At 41.0% G+C, this 15,055-nt stretch overlaps 1 protein-coding gene across 1 annotated transcript in view; it reads right to left on the bottom strand.

The window, feature by feature from the left end:
• Positions 1–8,730, bottom strand: part of BLTP3B (bridge-like lipid transfer protein family member 3B) — a 118,397-nt gene extending 109,667 nt beyond the window's left edge. Inside the window, exon 1 of the mRNA XM_045780137.2 lies at positions 8,443–8,730. Coding sequence (XP_045636093.1) covers positions 8,443–8,486 — 44 coding nt within the window. The 5' untranslated portion in view covers positions 8,487–8,730. The remainder of the gene's footprint in view (positions 1–8,442) is intronic.
• Positions 8,731–15,055: the final 6,325 nt, after the last annotated feature.

Genomic DNA, 15,055 nt, shown 5'->3' with positions numbered 1-15,055 from the left:
AAATAGAGTAAAAGAAAAGCAAACTGTTAGGTAGGAACAATAGCCGGAGTAGGCAGCATTGAATAATCATATTAAAAAAGTACTGGTGGGGCGCCTGGGTGGCACAGCGGTCAAGCGTCTGCCTTCGGCTCAGGGCGTGATCCCGGCATTATGGGATTGAGACCCACATCAGGCTCCTCTGCTAGGAGCCTGCTTCTTCCTCTCCCACTCCCCCTGCTTGTGTTCCCTCTCTCGCTGGCTGTCTCTATCTCTGTCAAATAAATAAATAAAATCTTTAAAAAAAAAAAGTACTGGATCAGTGACTTAACCACTCAACACTACCTGTCAAACCTTGGGCAAGTCACAAATCTTAACGTTTTAATAATTTCCTTCTCAGAGACTGGAATAAATCCCTTCTGATTCTAGAATGGAAATATTACAACATCCGATGGCCCAAGCATCCAAGTCCCCTTTCAACTAAAGTGTACTAATCAATCTCCTGAAACTAACTTCTTAAGATTCAATATCTGGTTTTAGTTGGAAATTAGTGTGAAAGAAATGGGCACCTGCTTGATACCTCTACATAGTATACTTAATAGCAAAAAATATAACACTATAAAGCACACCCCTTAAAATTCATCTCACAATTCACTTTGCTGTAATTATGTACTGCATAAACCAAAGGATAAGCACACCCAAAACACCTGACAATGGTGCTGCCAGACATGTGAACCAGACTAACACCATGATGGCTACTCTGTGATCTGAAGTCTTTTTTTTTTTTTTTTAAGATTTTATTTATTTATTTGACAGAGATAGAGACAGCCAGCGAGAGAGGGAACACAAGCAGGGGGAGTGGGAGAGGAAGAAGCAGGCTCCTAGCAGAGGAGCCTGATGTGGGGCTCGATCCCATAACGCCGGGATCACGCCCTGAGCCGAAGGCAGACGCTTAACCGCTGTGCCACCCAGGTGCCCCTGACATCTTGAATACAGCCCCCATTCCCATTCTTTTCTTTTTTTTTTTAACAGCACCCTTAAGTACACCCTTGGGGTGTAACATTCTGGATCTGCTCTGGAGATATGACTATGATACTTCCTAGTCTCAAACATGCCCCTCCCTGGTGGTCTCCTAGCATGTACTCCCCAGCCCCTAGAGCCATAAAAGCAGATTTCAGAAGAGGCAGGGTTGTGGAGATCTACCCGCTTTGCAGCCCCCCAAGACAGGCTTCTACCCGTAAGTCCCCTTACAAAACCATTTCTCATCTAGTTGAACTTGGTGTTTTTCTTCAGTCATGGTTCCTTAGGCCCTTGAAGGTTGCTTTGCATACACTTGCATTTCACAGAACAGCAGACTAAAATGTGTAGTCTAAATTAGTTCACAAATAAAAGGGATCTCCATTCAGATATCTAACAGGCATCCAAATTAATACATTCAAAAACCAAACTCCTTATCTCTCTACCGTAAGCCTGCCTCTCCTGCAGTCTTCCACGTAGTTAATAGCAACTCCATCTTCTCAGTTGCTTATGCCATGATGTTCTTTCTCTCTCAATCCACATCTTACCTGTCAACAAATCCTGTGGTTTTCTACCTTTGAGATACATCTAGAACCTGACTATATCTCAACAAGTCCACTGCATCAACCTAGGTCCAAGCCAAAACCTTTCTCATCTGGAGAGTTAACACTTTTAATTGGGCTCCTGCTTCTGCCCTTGTCCTCCTATTATTTATTTCCCACATGGCTGCAGAGTAATCCTTGGCTCAAAGCCTTGCAGGGGCTTCCAGTCTCACTCAGGGTGAAAGCTGATGTCATTACAAGGCCCCACAAGGTCTGGCCCTCTTTTCTCTTTGATGCATCCTCCTCTACTTACTTCACTCCTCACTCCACTCATGCTGGTGGCCTTCATATATTTCAAAAATGACAAGCAAGCTTCCACTTCTGGATCTTTGCATTTATTTCCACTGCCTCTTTCATATCTGTTCTCTAATAGTACCTTCTCAATTAGGCCTTTGTCACCAGATTGAAAACTGTAAACTCCACCCTTACCTCCCTGCACTTCCTATCCCTTTCCCTGTTGTATTTTTAATAGCACTTACCACAGACTGATATAATGTACTTCATTCTTTTACTATCAGCCTCCTTTGACTAAAAATGTAAATTCCAGGGGCGCCTGGGTGGCACAGCGGTTAAGCGTCTGCCTTCGGCTCAGGGCGTGATCCCGGCGTTATAGGATCGAGCCCCACATCAGGCTCCTCCACTATGAGCCTGCTTCTTCCTCTCCCACTCCCCCTGCTTGTGTTCCCTCTCTCGCTGGCTGTCTCTATCTCTGTCAAATAAATAAATAAAATCTTTAAAAAAAAAAAAAAGGTAAATTCCACTGAGGGCAGGGATTCTTGCCACAGCACTATGGACTGGTGCATGGTACAAAGTAGCAATCAGTAAACAGTTGTTAAATAAATGTTATGTATCTAGTGTCAAAATCAACAGTTTTGGGGGGTTATTTTAAAAAGAATACTGTCAATTTAAGTAACTAAAAATTACTTTTAAAGAATTCCCAAATTTACAAAAGTAAATTTATTTCTATTCCTAAAAGGTAATAATTAACTTGATTTTTTCCCAGTTGCCCAACCCAAGTAAATCAAAATCTCACAAACTTCATATGGCAGTATATTCCTAGAAATAGGTTACATTTAGTGATCCTACTCATGCTTGCTATGCCACAATAGGAATAACTGAAGTTTCCCAAGAGCTGAGATCATGTCTTACCCATCTTTGTATCTCCAATGTCCAGTGGTCAAGAACCTGATAAACATAAACTCTCAAAATTATTTATTGAGCTTTACCATAAAAGTGAAAGATTAAGTAATTAGCCTATCAAAAATTATACAAAATTATCATTTGAAAAAATAATTCCTGGCGGTCTAAATCATATTGTGTTTCCTTTTAAGAATGTTTAATTCAGGAATGATTATAGACCTAGTCATTACAAGGCCCCACAAGGTCTGGCCCGGTTTTCTCTTTGATCTCATCTTCCTCTACTTACTTCACTCCTCACTCCAGAAGATTATATGCACCTTAACTTCTCTTCAGCAATTTAGTTCCATGGTCTTAATGGATACCTTGCCCTAAATTAGGCCTAATTCTCCTTTGAAATTTTAAACTTTAATACTTTTAGACAAAACTTCCAATCCTTCCAGTTCTCTCATTTGTTTTTCTCAATTGCTCTCCCACCCAGATAAAATTTCCAATCCTTTGATGGTTCTTTCCAGCCTATCAGCTGCTGTTCCCCCCTTTTCTTCCTTGCACAGGGTAAACTATTCCATGAACACACCATGAGGCACCCTAAACTCTCTATCACTTTGCCATTCAGTCACAAGACCTGGCAAGTGTTCAACCATTTCTAATCTCCCTAACAAATATTCCAAATATCCAACAGTCTTCTCAAGCCACCCTCCCTATTTTTTCCTTCAGGTTAGGGACCATATCTTGTTGAGACTGTCAAGTGGTTTCTCCTACCTAGATCATTAAAACTGGCCTGGATCCGATCCCTTTCCAAGTATGGTCCCCTAACCTTCCATAAACTCTGCAGGATGATATCTTTACAGTACATTACTTTTCTATTTAAGTTAATCAGAGACCCTCTGTAGACTTTACATTTCTACCACAGTGACTGCTCCTGAACCCTGGATTCCAAAACCAAACTGATAACCAAGCATCTTTAAAGATCATGTCCCTCTTCTGTCTGGAATTCCTTATTAGCAGTCACCTCCCGAGATGAAGTTCAATTTCTTTAATGTAGCAAATGAGGCCCTCTGCAATCTAATTTAGTTCAGTGCCTATTAAAGACACCAAATGGAAGAGCAAGCCACACTCAAAACAGTTCTCCCTATGACCATATCTTTGCTTTAGGACCTTTTGCCATTGTTAACTGATCCATGTTGGTAAGCAGAACTGGACCAAACAGGTTCTCTCCCCCAGGAATCTCAAAATTGATAGGAAAGACCACAGACTGGGAGTTGTGAGAGGTGGAAGCAGTGGTTCTCGACCAAGAGAGATTTTACTCTCAGGGGACATTTGGCAATACCTGGAGCGCTACCGGCATCTAGTGGGTAGAGACCAGAGATGCTGCTAAACATCCCACAAACACAGAGCAGGGCTTCACAATAAAGAATTATCTTGTCCAGGGGTGCCTGGGTGGCATAGCGGTTAAGCGTCTGCCTTCAGCTCGGGGCGTGATCCCGGCGTTATGGGATCGAGCCCCACATCAGGCTCCTCCGCTAGGAGCCTGCTTCTTCCTCTCCCACTCCCCCTGCTTGTGTTCCCTCTCTCGCTGGCTGTCTCTATCTCTGTCAAATAAATAAATAAAATCTTTAAAAAAAAAAAAAAAAAGAATTATCTTGTCCAATGAGGTTTTAGGAGGTGGTTAGGTCCTGCCCTTCCCCAGATTTGGTGACCCACCCCAACAGCTTTATCACATTTCTCCTATTACCTAAGTTAAACAGAGATTTTTGTTGTTTGCAGACAAAATAACCTTAAGTAGCACAGTACCCTAGTTCAATCGTCTGACATGCTTGTATACTTCAAACCAGTTTCTCAATCTCAAAACTACTAACATGAGGGCAATATAATTACTTGTTGTGGCAGACTGTGCTGTGTACGCAGCATGTTTAGCAGCATTCCTAGCCTCTGTCCCCGCCCCACAAGTTGTGACAATTGGAAATGTACCCAGACGTTGCCAAATGTCCCCTAAGGGGCAAAATCACCTCTGATGGAAAAAACAGGATTTTAAACTATACAAAGACTCCACCCAGGTGTGGTGAATGTCTGTCCTGCCAGCTCCCACCTCTAGTTAACCCTGCATCCAGCATAGTATGTATGAGCCAAAGGGAAAGCATGGGGGGAAGGGAAGAGGAAGCACTTGTATCTGAATCTTTCTTACTCCTTTTCAGGTCCTGGCTTAAATATACTCTATCTTCCACTTTCTATTTTCCTCCTCTTCTCCTTTGCTCCAGCACTCAAGTACAAATGCCACAGTAACATGAGGCCTTGAAAGGTAGCTCCTGTTCTTATTTCCTTTCTTACATTTGTTTTAACTTTTCTTTAGAACTCTCCATTCCTTTGTGAAAAAATACTCTCCTGGAGAAGACTCCAAAACATATTCTGTGCTGGTTATAGTATGAAAGATTAGAGTAATTTCTCTTCAAAGGCTTTTCCTGTTTCACTTCTCTTAAAATGTAAGTAGTCCAACCTCCACCCTCACCACACACACACTCCCTTCACCCTCTTGCCCTGCCCCCTTGCCCAATCCACCCAGCTCTGCTCCCTCTCTCTCCCTCCCTCCCTGTTCAGTTTCAGATCAGTTCCAAGTACGCAAACTATTTTTATTAATAATGCAACAGATGCTTAGGATACAAACTAAACAACAATTAGGCAGGGAACAAGTATACAGATTTACACTTCTCAAATAGTTCAGCATTTACTTAAAGTACTAATCTCTTAAGAATTTCTTTTATACTTTTCCACTACACCAGTTTCTCAAGCCCCTATACCTGCCTAACACTGGTTTTAATGTTACAGTTGCACCATACTTCAACCTCAAGGCTCAGAGTAAGCATTCTCTTACTCCTGTTGGTTCCTATAAAGTCTTCTTCCTTACTGGAAGACCCCCATATAGAAAGGGTCATTTTCCTAGTCTTTCCTTTACAAGACAACAAGGCTCATTTATTCAATGATTCAGTTACTTTCCTAAAACCACAGGGAAACTGGTCATACCCAATATCCCGTGATAATACTGGTGGCATATAGTCTTCCCTCAGTTAAGAAAATGTGAGGGAAAGTCAACCCTTTGGTGCCATTCATTAAAAAAAAAAAATAGTTGTTGAGTGCCTACATTATGCTTGACTCAAAACAAAATCCCTGCCATCATGTAGTTTACATTCAAGTGAAGAAGACAACAAGCAGAGAAGGATGAAGAGGGTTGTCAGGTAAGGCCTCCTTTGAGGTGTCATGAGTGGCATCCACTGGCCGTAAGAAATGTCTATTATTGCAAGATAATGTGTTCTAAGTATTTCCTGTTAAAAATTACTAAATTGTCCTCCAGATGATTACTGCAGTATAGAGACATCTTTATTACTGGATAATTTGTAAAATTAAGCTTAACCCCAGGTAATTTCAAAAGTTCACCCTTACTTCAATAACTGTAATTTATCACAACACCCACCTTGTTTCATCTATTGTTGTCCTTTACATTTATAAATAACTATTTTTCTTAGGAGCTGACAGCAATAACAGTAAGATTAATATATTAACCAAGAATATGAATTTGACACTCTTAAATCACCTGAGTTGTTTTGAAATATGAAATAACTAAAGATTCTAGTGTTTTCAAAAACTCACCTCTATACTCAGCCATAAAAAAGAATGAGATCTTGCCATTTGCAACAACATGGATGGACCTACCAGGTTTTATGCTGAGTGAAATAAGTCACACAGAGAAAGACAAATACCATATGATTTCACTTATATATGGAATCTAAAGGAGGAAACAAACAAAAAGCAGAAACAGATTCATAAATACAAACAAACTCATGGTTGGCAGAGTGAACGGTGAGGAATGGTCAAAATGGGTGAAGGAAAGTGAGAGGTAAAGGTTTCCAGTATGTAATGATTAAGTCACAGGGATGAAAGGTACAGCATTAGGGAATTCAGACAATGGTACTGTAATAGCATTGTATGGTGACAGTTGGTAGCTACACTTCTGGTGAGCACAGTATAACCCATAGAGCTGTTAAATTACTATGTTACAGACCTGAAACTAATGTTCACATTGTGTAACAACTGTAAGTCAATAGAAAGCAAGCAAGCAAGCAAACAAGCATACCAATGGCCAAAGGTGCAAAAACAAAAATCCTCATTACTATTTACCACAAAGGTATTAGAAATCATACAGATTAAAAACTACTCCTAAGGACTCAATTCTGAATATGTAGTTGTGGTCTCTTTTGTGAAATAGGTCATCACCTTTGCTATTAATTTTTAAGAGTCTTTCCCAAATGAAGTTCTACAAGAGAATTAAACTAACACCCTAAGGCAATCATTGATTGAATTACTTTCCACCCAAGCATCTGGAATGGAACTAGTCATATACCATCATCCTCGGAAGAAAAACAGTCAAATCGTTTTCTTTAGGTCTCAATTTTCTTACGGAATGGAGTATGAGAGAGGCGAGAGGACCATTGATTAAGTCAGATATTACCTAAATAATAATTTAAAAGATAAGTTTTTTTTCCAAAATAAGATAATTCAGTATTGGACCATATATTAAATATTAAAACTTTCCAATTGGTGATATTAAGAAATGTATATTCATAAATGCTGCTATAATTTGCTACTTTTTTAAAAAGATGTTATAGCTTAATGTTTTAAGTTTAGATAATATTTGCTGATTCACAGAAATATTGATTTTGTTCCCCAATGTACAACCTGTGGTACTCAATGATCTGGAGAATAAGGAAATGTTTTTACCATATAAACATACCAGTATACCCAAGTTTTTTCCTAATATCATTAACTTACAAAAACCAGAGAAAAGGGTCATAACCAAGTGCTTTGAATTCGCTGTTAACAAGTCGGAAACAAGATCCCACATTTAGCCTGTCTTGAGACAAATATGGAGAAGTCAGAAGTAACAAACTGCCAGCTTTACTGAGTCATGTTTCTGACTAAACCGCGTTATGAAATGGAAAGAATGACAAGTATTGTGTTTATCGCCACAGATGTTGACTACCTTAATTTATGGATCTCAAATTTTAAAAAGCAAAAAACTGTTTTACCAGAATGATGTGGAACTATAACGACTCCAGAAAGAACTTGCCAAAGCTGGGAACTCTGGCTATTTACCTAAAACAAATCCTAACTGTGCAAACAGGCACACCCTCTAATGCATCAAAGTGGGAACGGCGAGGTGGAGGTGAGTTCAGAAAATAACAAGGTTAACATTTCACGGAGAAGATAAGCCTCGGCCCTAAGAGTCCACACTGCTCCAAATGCCCTCGGTTAGCGGAACCGCTCTGATCCGAACCGAGGCAAGCACGGAGCTCGGATTCACCCTGCCACATAAACCATCCCCAGCCTCCGCAAAGGACCGCCCAAGCGGGGTCGCCGGGACGCCCCCAGACGCCGCGTCGGGGAGCGATCTCAGCGCGCTTCCTCCCCCCGCCACCCTCCGCGCTGCTCCGCGAGCCGGCTGGGGGAGAACCCGTCCAGGGGGCCGACGCTTGAGGCCAGAGCCGGAAGCCACAGGCGACGGGAGACCCGGGCCGCGACCCCTGCCCCTGCTAGACCTGGCAGCCCGAGTCGCCTTCCGCACGGCTGCCAGTCCCTCCGCCCCCGAGGCTGCAAGCAGCCTCCCGGGCGAGCTAGGGCGGAGGCGGACTGGCCTCCCACGCCCGAGGCTCTAGCTGACCTGGAGAGGTGCTTCAGGATCTGTTTCTTGATGAGCCCAGCCATGGTGCCGCGGCAGGAGGCGTCGCGCTCTCTCCGCGTTTCTCCCTGCCTCCTCTCTTCGTGGCCTCCTCCTCGTTGTCCGGACTAACCCGGCCGGAGGAGAGTCGCCTGAGCGCTCACGCCCGGGAGAGACCGGAGGCCCCGGCCGAGGCCACAGCCGCCGCCGCTGCTGCCGAGGACCCGACGCATCGCTCTCAGGCCGCCTTGGCCGCCGCCGGCGCCATCTTGGCTGCAGCATCACCTAAGAGACCTGGGGGAGGGCGGGGCGGGGCGGCGCGGACTCGGCGTGGGGCGGGGCAACGCAGGCTCCGACCCGCGCGGGAGGTGTGCTTCCCCGCCACCCTTGTCCCGGGCCGTGGCGTGTCCTTCGCCGCCCTGGCGCTACTGGGTGCTTTGATTCCCAATCCCAGGACCTTCTTGTGCTTTGTAATCCTCTCTCTCCACTCTGGTCTTGTTCCGATGTCCATCACTGAGTGCTCCTTCCACATCCTACTTGTTTTTCATTTTTCAAAATTTGCTGCACAAACTGCTTGCTTTGCTCCCTACTTCAGCTTTCTTTATATTTTTGCCTCAATTTCTTCTCCTTTTCTAAGATATGCTGCTCCCCCATCGCCACCAAGTGCTAAGATTTAATCTTTCTTCTGGTGATTGCAATCGTAAGGGAAGTGGAAGTTGACAACGTGTCTTAAAAGAGTCCAGGACCTGGGAATTAGAAGTCCTAAACTCAAGTCCTGGCTGTATTGTATTCTAGCTGTGTTAACCTCTAGAAAATAATGTCCTTAGTTTTAGCCTATGAAATAGGTTAATAATGTATTCTTTACCCACTTCTCTAAGTTGTTGTAGCTAAGGAAATAAGAATGTAAAATTTCACTTGAAAGGTTCTATAAAAAAGGAAGGAAATTCTTGAAATAGAACTATTACAGCTTGAAGCTCCACCTCACCCAGCCCCAAACCAACATTTTCAGAGGTGAAAATGACCACCCAATGATGTCTAAAGGAGGAAAAGAAATTACACTACCTCTGAGGGATGTATCAGGAAGACTGTGGTTATGGGTGGGAGAGAGGAGGTAGTTCACATATAGTCCAACAATCTGGCTCTTTTTGTAGAAAGGAAAGTTGATAGTGCTTTAACTTCTCACTTACCATTCTTCATGCACTATAAGTTAGGCACTATTCAAATATCTAGGGTTGCCTAAATAAAAACAAAAACCTGTTCTGTCATCAAAGAGTTCACAGCTTAGCAAGGAAGGTAGTCTCTTAGTGCTAAGACCTTGAACTATGTCATTAGACTCTGGGTCAAATGCTACCTCAGCCATTTTGTGGCTGGGTAAACTTGGGCAAGTTATTTAATCTGTCAGCCTCAGGTACCTCATCTACTGGAGATAATAGTTTCTAACTCAGAATTTTGTGAGGTCTAAGTGAGATTATTCATATAAAGTTTTCAACAAAGTGCTCTTAATAAATGCTATTATTATCATTAGCATTGTTGAAAACAGACGCCAATTGTTATGAGAACACAAAGGAAGGAGTGATTCGTTCCACCTTAAGTCAAAGACAGATTTACAGTGGAGATGTTATTTCATAGAGACTAAATCAGCTTAATGTGTTACTAGAACTGACCTTAAAGTCCAAGATTTGGATATAAAACCTAGCTCTGCAGGTTTTTAGCTATGTGATCATAAGAAAATCATGGAACCTCTCAGCCTCCATGATGGTTGTTGAAAGGATTAACCAAACTAATGAAGGTTAGGTAAGTACTTAAGAGAGTGCCAGACAATAGCATGGAAGCTATTATTATTAATTCACTAGCCAGAAGAAGATGTTCCTGGCAGGTGGAATTGTCAAAGTTCATGGCTTATAAAGTGGCCTAATGTTGTGACTAGAAGAAAACATGGATTCCTTTTCAGGGTAGTAAGTATTAAAGAATCTCACGGCTTAATAATTATAGTTGAGGAATAGTTTTTTAAAACTCAACTGAGCAAATCTGAAAATTAAATTGGCTTTATTAAGCAATTCATGAATTTGAGATCATCCCACATAGCGAATAGAGGGGAGCTCCCAAGAAAGGAGTTGTGCAAAATGGAAAGTATTTATAGGAAGGAATTTACAGGAAGTTATTAGCTTAAAAAGAAAGAGAGAAAAGATTTTTTCACGCAAGGGGCAAGGTCAACTTCCTTTAGAGGGAAAGGCCGAGAGTCCTCTTAGGTGGATTACCTTATCCTTTGTGGGGAGCATGCCTCAGATGAGGAGGGACCATGTGATAGATTACCTCATTGGTGCACACCAGAGAATTCCAGGCTCATTGGCTTAAAACTCCACACCTAGAGAGGTTGAAACTGCAAAACTGCAATTAAGTCTTGGTTTCCTGTGGGCAACTGACTCTACCCTGAGCCCGTAGATTTTACTGGTTTTTACCAATATCTTTTTACTGAGAAAATACATTTTCAATTTTTCTCTCTGTGGTTTAGGGGAACATATGTCAAAACCACTATAAAATCAGTGTTTTAAATTAATTTACATTTTTCTTTTTTTTCAAGATTTTATTTACTTATTTGAGACAGAGAGTATGAGGGGCAAAGGGAGAGGGACAAGCAGACTCCCTGCTGATCAGGGAGCCTGACACAGGGCTCAATCCCAGGACCCTGAGATCATAACTTGGACCAAAGTCAGTTGCTTAACCAACTGAGCCACCCAGGTGCCCCTTTACATTTTTCTTAATTGTTATTTAATTATCAAAGTATAATTTCCAAAAAGTTAACAACATGACTGTCTTACAGATTTTTAATGAATGCGCACCAGAGATCTATCAACTCATATTAATGCAAAAGCCAACAAAATAGGATATAGAGCTAGTTTACTCATTAAAGTGACTTAAATAAATCTGTTGCACTTGTTTATTATGTACTCACAGCAGAGTCATATTTTTAACTCTTTTAAAATTATATAAGCAGAAGGAGTTAAGGGTCCCTGGAAAAAGACAGACATCACTCCCTTCACATAAGAAAAGTCATTTTAGCGGGCACGTGGGTGGCTCAGTCTTTTAAGTATCTGACTCGTAATCTCAGGTGAGGTCTTGATCTTAGGGTCCTGAGTTCAAGCCCTTCACTGACCTCCATCTACTAGAAAGAAGGAAAGAAAGAAAGAAAGAAAGAAAGAAAGAAAGAAAGAAAGAAAGAAAGAAAGAAAGAAAGGGAGAGAGAGAGAGAGAGAGAAAGAAAGAAAGAAAGAAAGAAAGAAAGAAAGAAAGAGAGAAAGAAAGAATCATTTTAGGCCCCCAGCCATCTTCTGAAAGAATGTGAGAACAAATAGCCACTATTAGGCAAGGAGATAGCCTAATCATATTCAAAAGTGAAGACTGACTCTCTTTCTCTCAAATAAATAAATTAAATCTTAAAAACAACAACAAAAACAAACCAAAGGTTTGTTAGATGTCCATTAAGTGTCTGACTCTTGATTTTGGCTCAGGTCACGATCTCAGGGCCATGAGATGGAACCCTGCATTAGTCTCCTGCTCAGCAGGGAGTCCGCTTGAGATTGTCTCCCTCTCCCTCTGCCCCTTCCTGCACATGGCTCTCTCTCTTTCTCTCAAGTAAATAAATAAATAAATAAAATCTTAAAAAATTAAAAATTAAAAAAAATGAAAAAGTAAAGATTCACCTGATTCATACACTTGAGTCATCTTTGCACGCTCTAAGCTCCTTTGAGCACCTGTACACCAGACCAAGTACAGCCAGAGCATTGATGATGCTGACCCTTGCCTCCCTTTACACTTTGACCTGAAAATCTTAAAATAACCTTTTATAACCTTAAAATAACTTTTGCTCCAATTCCATTCAATATTCCCCATTGCACAAGCCCCTTCGTGGATACGTATGTACACTTAGCTTACAAATTCCCCAATTTTGTTGTTCAGAGACACTGCTTTGGGAAAGATCCCTGGTGTTCTCCTTCAGTTGTTGTTAAGTAAAACGTTTCCTTTCCTATTTTTTGGCCTGATTGCCTCTTTTGGCTCAACACCTACCAAGAGGCAAACCCAGTTTCACGTAACAATTATACATTGCCAAAATATATATGTTATATGAAAAGTGAAGCACCAAATGAAGTCATTTATGCTAGGCCACGTCACAAAACTGATACTCAATAACTAACCTAATTAAAGTTTCAACCTCCCTCGGAAATGCAGTCTTAACTGTTAGGAGTTTTTTGATCAGCACCAATGAGGTAATCTGTCACAAGGGCCCTCTCCATTTTCCCAAAAGTTACATGAGGTAATCCACCTAATAAGACCCCATGCCCCTCCCCTTTAGGACACTTGACCCTGCCTAAAACGATCCTTTCTTTTCCTTCGCTAATAACTTCTTGCCCCACGCTTCTTCCTATAAAAACCTTCCATTTCTGTACAAGTCCTCTCCCTGGAGTTCCCCTCTAGTTGCTGGATTAGATGCTGCCTGTTTTATGAATCTTTCAGGAAAGCCAATTTTTGGCGGGGGGGAAGCCAATTAAATCTTCAAATTTACTCAGTTGAATTGTATTTTAACAAAAGTAATACAGGCTTGAGATTACTTGTGCTAAAATCTGGTAGGGAAGAGTGCATGGTGTGAAGGCAATTAGACTCCGAATTTTTACTGAATAGTCTTGCGCTGAAAGTTGGCTCATACTGGCTCATGAGAACCAATTATCTGCATCTTTTCCGAGTTTGGTGACTTCAGGATAGCTGGAAATCAGCCATTGTGACAGTATTTATAACACAGAAAATGGTAAGCCCTACAAATCAGCCCCCCCCCACCAGAGATCTGGTTGTTGAACATTTACCAGCACACACTGTAAGATGGGATGAAGGGGGGATGAGATTGCAAATGTGTATGGACATTATTTCTGATTTAGAAAAATATTTGCTGATAATTATGCTAGCAGTACAGAAGACAGAGCAGAATGAGAGGAGAACAGAGGCAGAAAGGACATTGAGAAGGCAGTGGCATTATTTCACGTGAGAGATAAGGCAGTATCAGTAGAGTGGAAAGGCCAAGGGCAGATTCGAGAGAGTGAGGGATTGGTGTTGAAGATAATTGAGGTATCTAACTTGGGGCTTGGGACACACCATTAATATAGATAAGTAATTAGGTGGAACAAGACATTTTGGAGAAAAAATTCAGTTTTGTATATGTTGCTATTAAAGTTATCTTAGGATACTTGGGTAGAAACATTCAGTTTACAGTTGAGGGTGGAAATTCTGCTTTAGGATTTATCATTCTTTAATGGCAGCTGAAACCAAGAACAAAAATGATCTTGATCAAGGAGCATGTAAATGTTGAGGAAAGCAAAAAGAGAAGCTTAAATGAGAAAGGGCTGATAACCAGAAGGAAAGAGCATATTTTAAAAGATGAGAGATGAATAGAAATGATGGAAGCTCTATGATGTAAGTTTTATAAAACATTCTTTACATGTTCGTAGTGAGAGATCTTATCAATTTAAAAATAAGAGAAAATACAATGACTAAAATTGGACATAATTAACTTTGGACATTCAATGACTTTTTGATACAAAGGATATAAACACCAACAGAATAGAGTGCCTGATTTCAAGGAGTTTGCCATCTGTGCAAGTTAAGAGACTGATTATATGGGGTGGCTGGCTCAGTCGATGGAACATGTGACTCTTGATCTTGGGGTTGTGAGTTCCAGCCTCACCCTGGGTGTAAAGATTACTTAAACAAAATCTTTAAAAAAGGAGAATGATTATATGACAAAAAGATGATAATGATGATATGATTACTACCACCAGGTACTTGGCTTTTGTCATTTACTCTTCATAAAACAATTCTGCAAGGGAGTGTTATTAATATTACTCTACTTTACAGATGAGGAAACTAAGGCATGGAGAGATGAACTATCCTGTCCACAGCATCTAGTAAGAGCCAGCATTTGGCCCAGGAGTTTGAATGCAGAGACTGCACTATTAATCAGTCTTTGATTTCAATAATAACTCATAAATTTAAAGATTAAGTTAGTCAATATACGTATAAACGTCTTAGAAAGTTTATTCTCAGGTATTAAGCACTTTGTGTTAAACATTATCATCTTCATCGGGCAAGGTTACACAGCCATTTTGTGGTGGAGTGTGAATTCTAATACAAAATTCATTCTCTAATCCATTATTATATACAGGAGTTAGCCCGAGGCATTACAAGAACACATAGGAGCTCCTAAATTTAAGAGCAGAGAGGACAGAGTAGCGTGAGATGTCAAGAAACCTTTTTAGATAGGAACGACGGAGCTGTGTTATGAAGTACAAGTAGGCAGGGGAAGAATATGAATGAGTAGAAAAGCAAGACAGTTGACGGAACAGCATGATTGTATTGAAGGGTGGTTGGACCCTACAGTCAAATGGGCATTGTCGGGAATGAGGCTGAAGAGACTTCATATCCAATTCCATGCTGTGTATGGTTTTGCACTTTATTCCTTAGGAAATGTCACTGAACAATACTACTAGAGAACACACACAGGTACAAAGCTATAGGTTCACTACAGGGATTAGAAGAAACTTGTAGGAGCGAGTCAATATGCGAAGTAGAG

This window comes from Ursus americanus, chromosome 17 (assembly GCF_024610735.1).
Source record: "Ursus americanus isolate L20-20 chromosome 17, mUrsAme1.1.p, whole genome shotgun sequence".
NCBI classification, from domain to species: domain Eukaryota; kingdom Metazoa; phylum Chordata; class Mammalia; order Carnivora; family Ursidae; genus Ursus; species Ursus americanus.
Note: the sequence above shows the minus strand (reverse complement) of the source record. Positions and strands in the feature narration are given on the sequence as shown.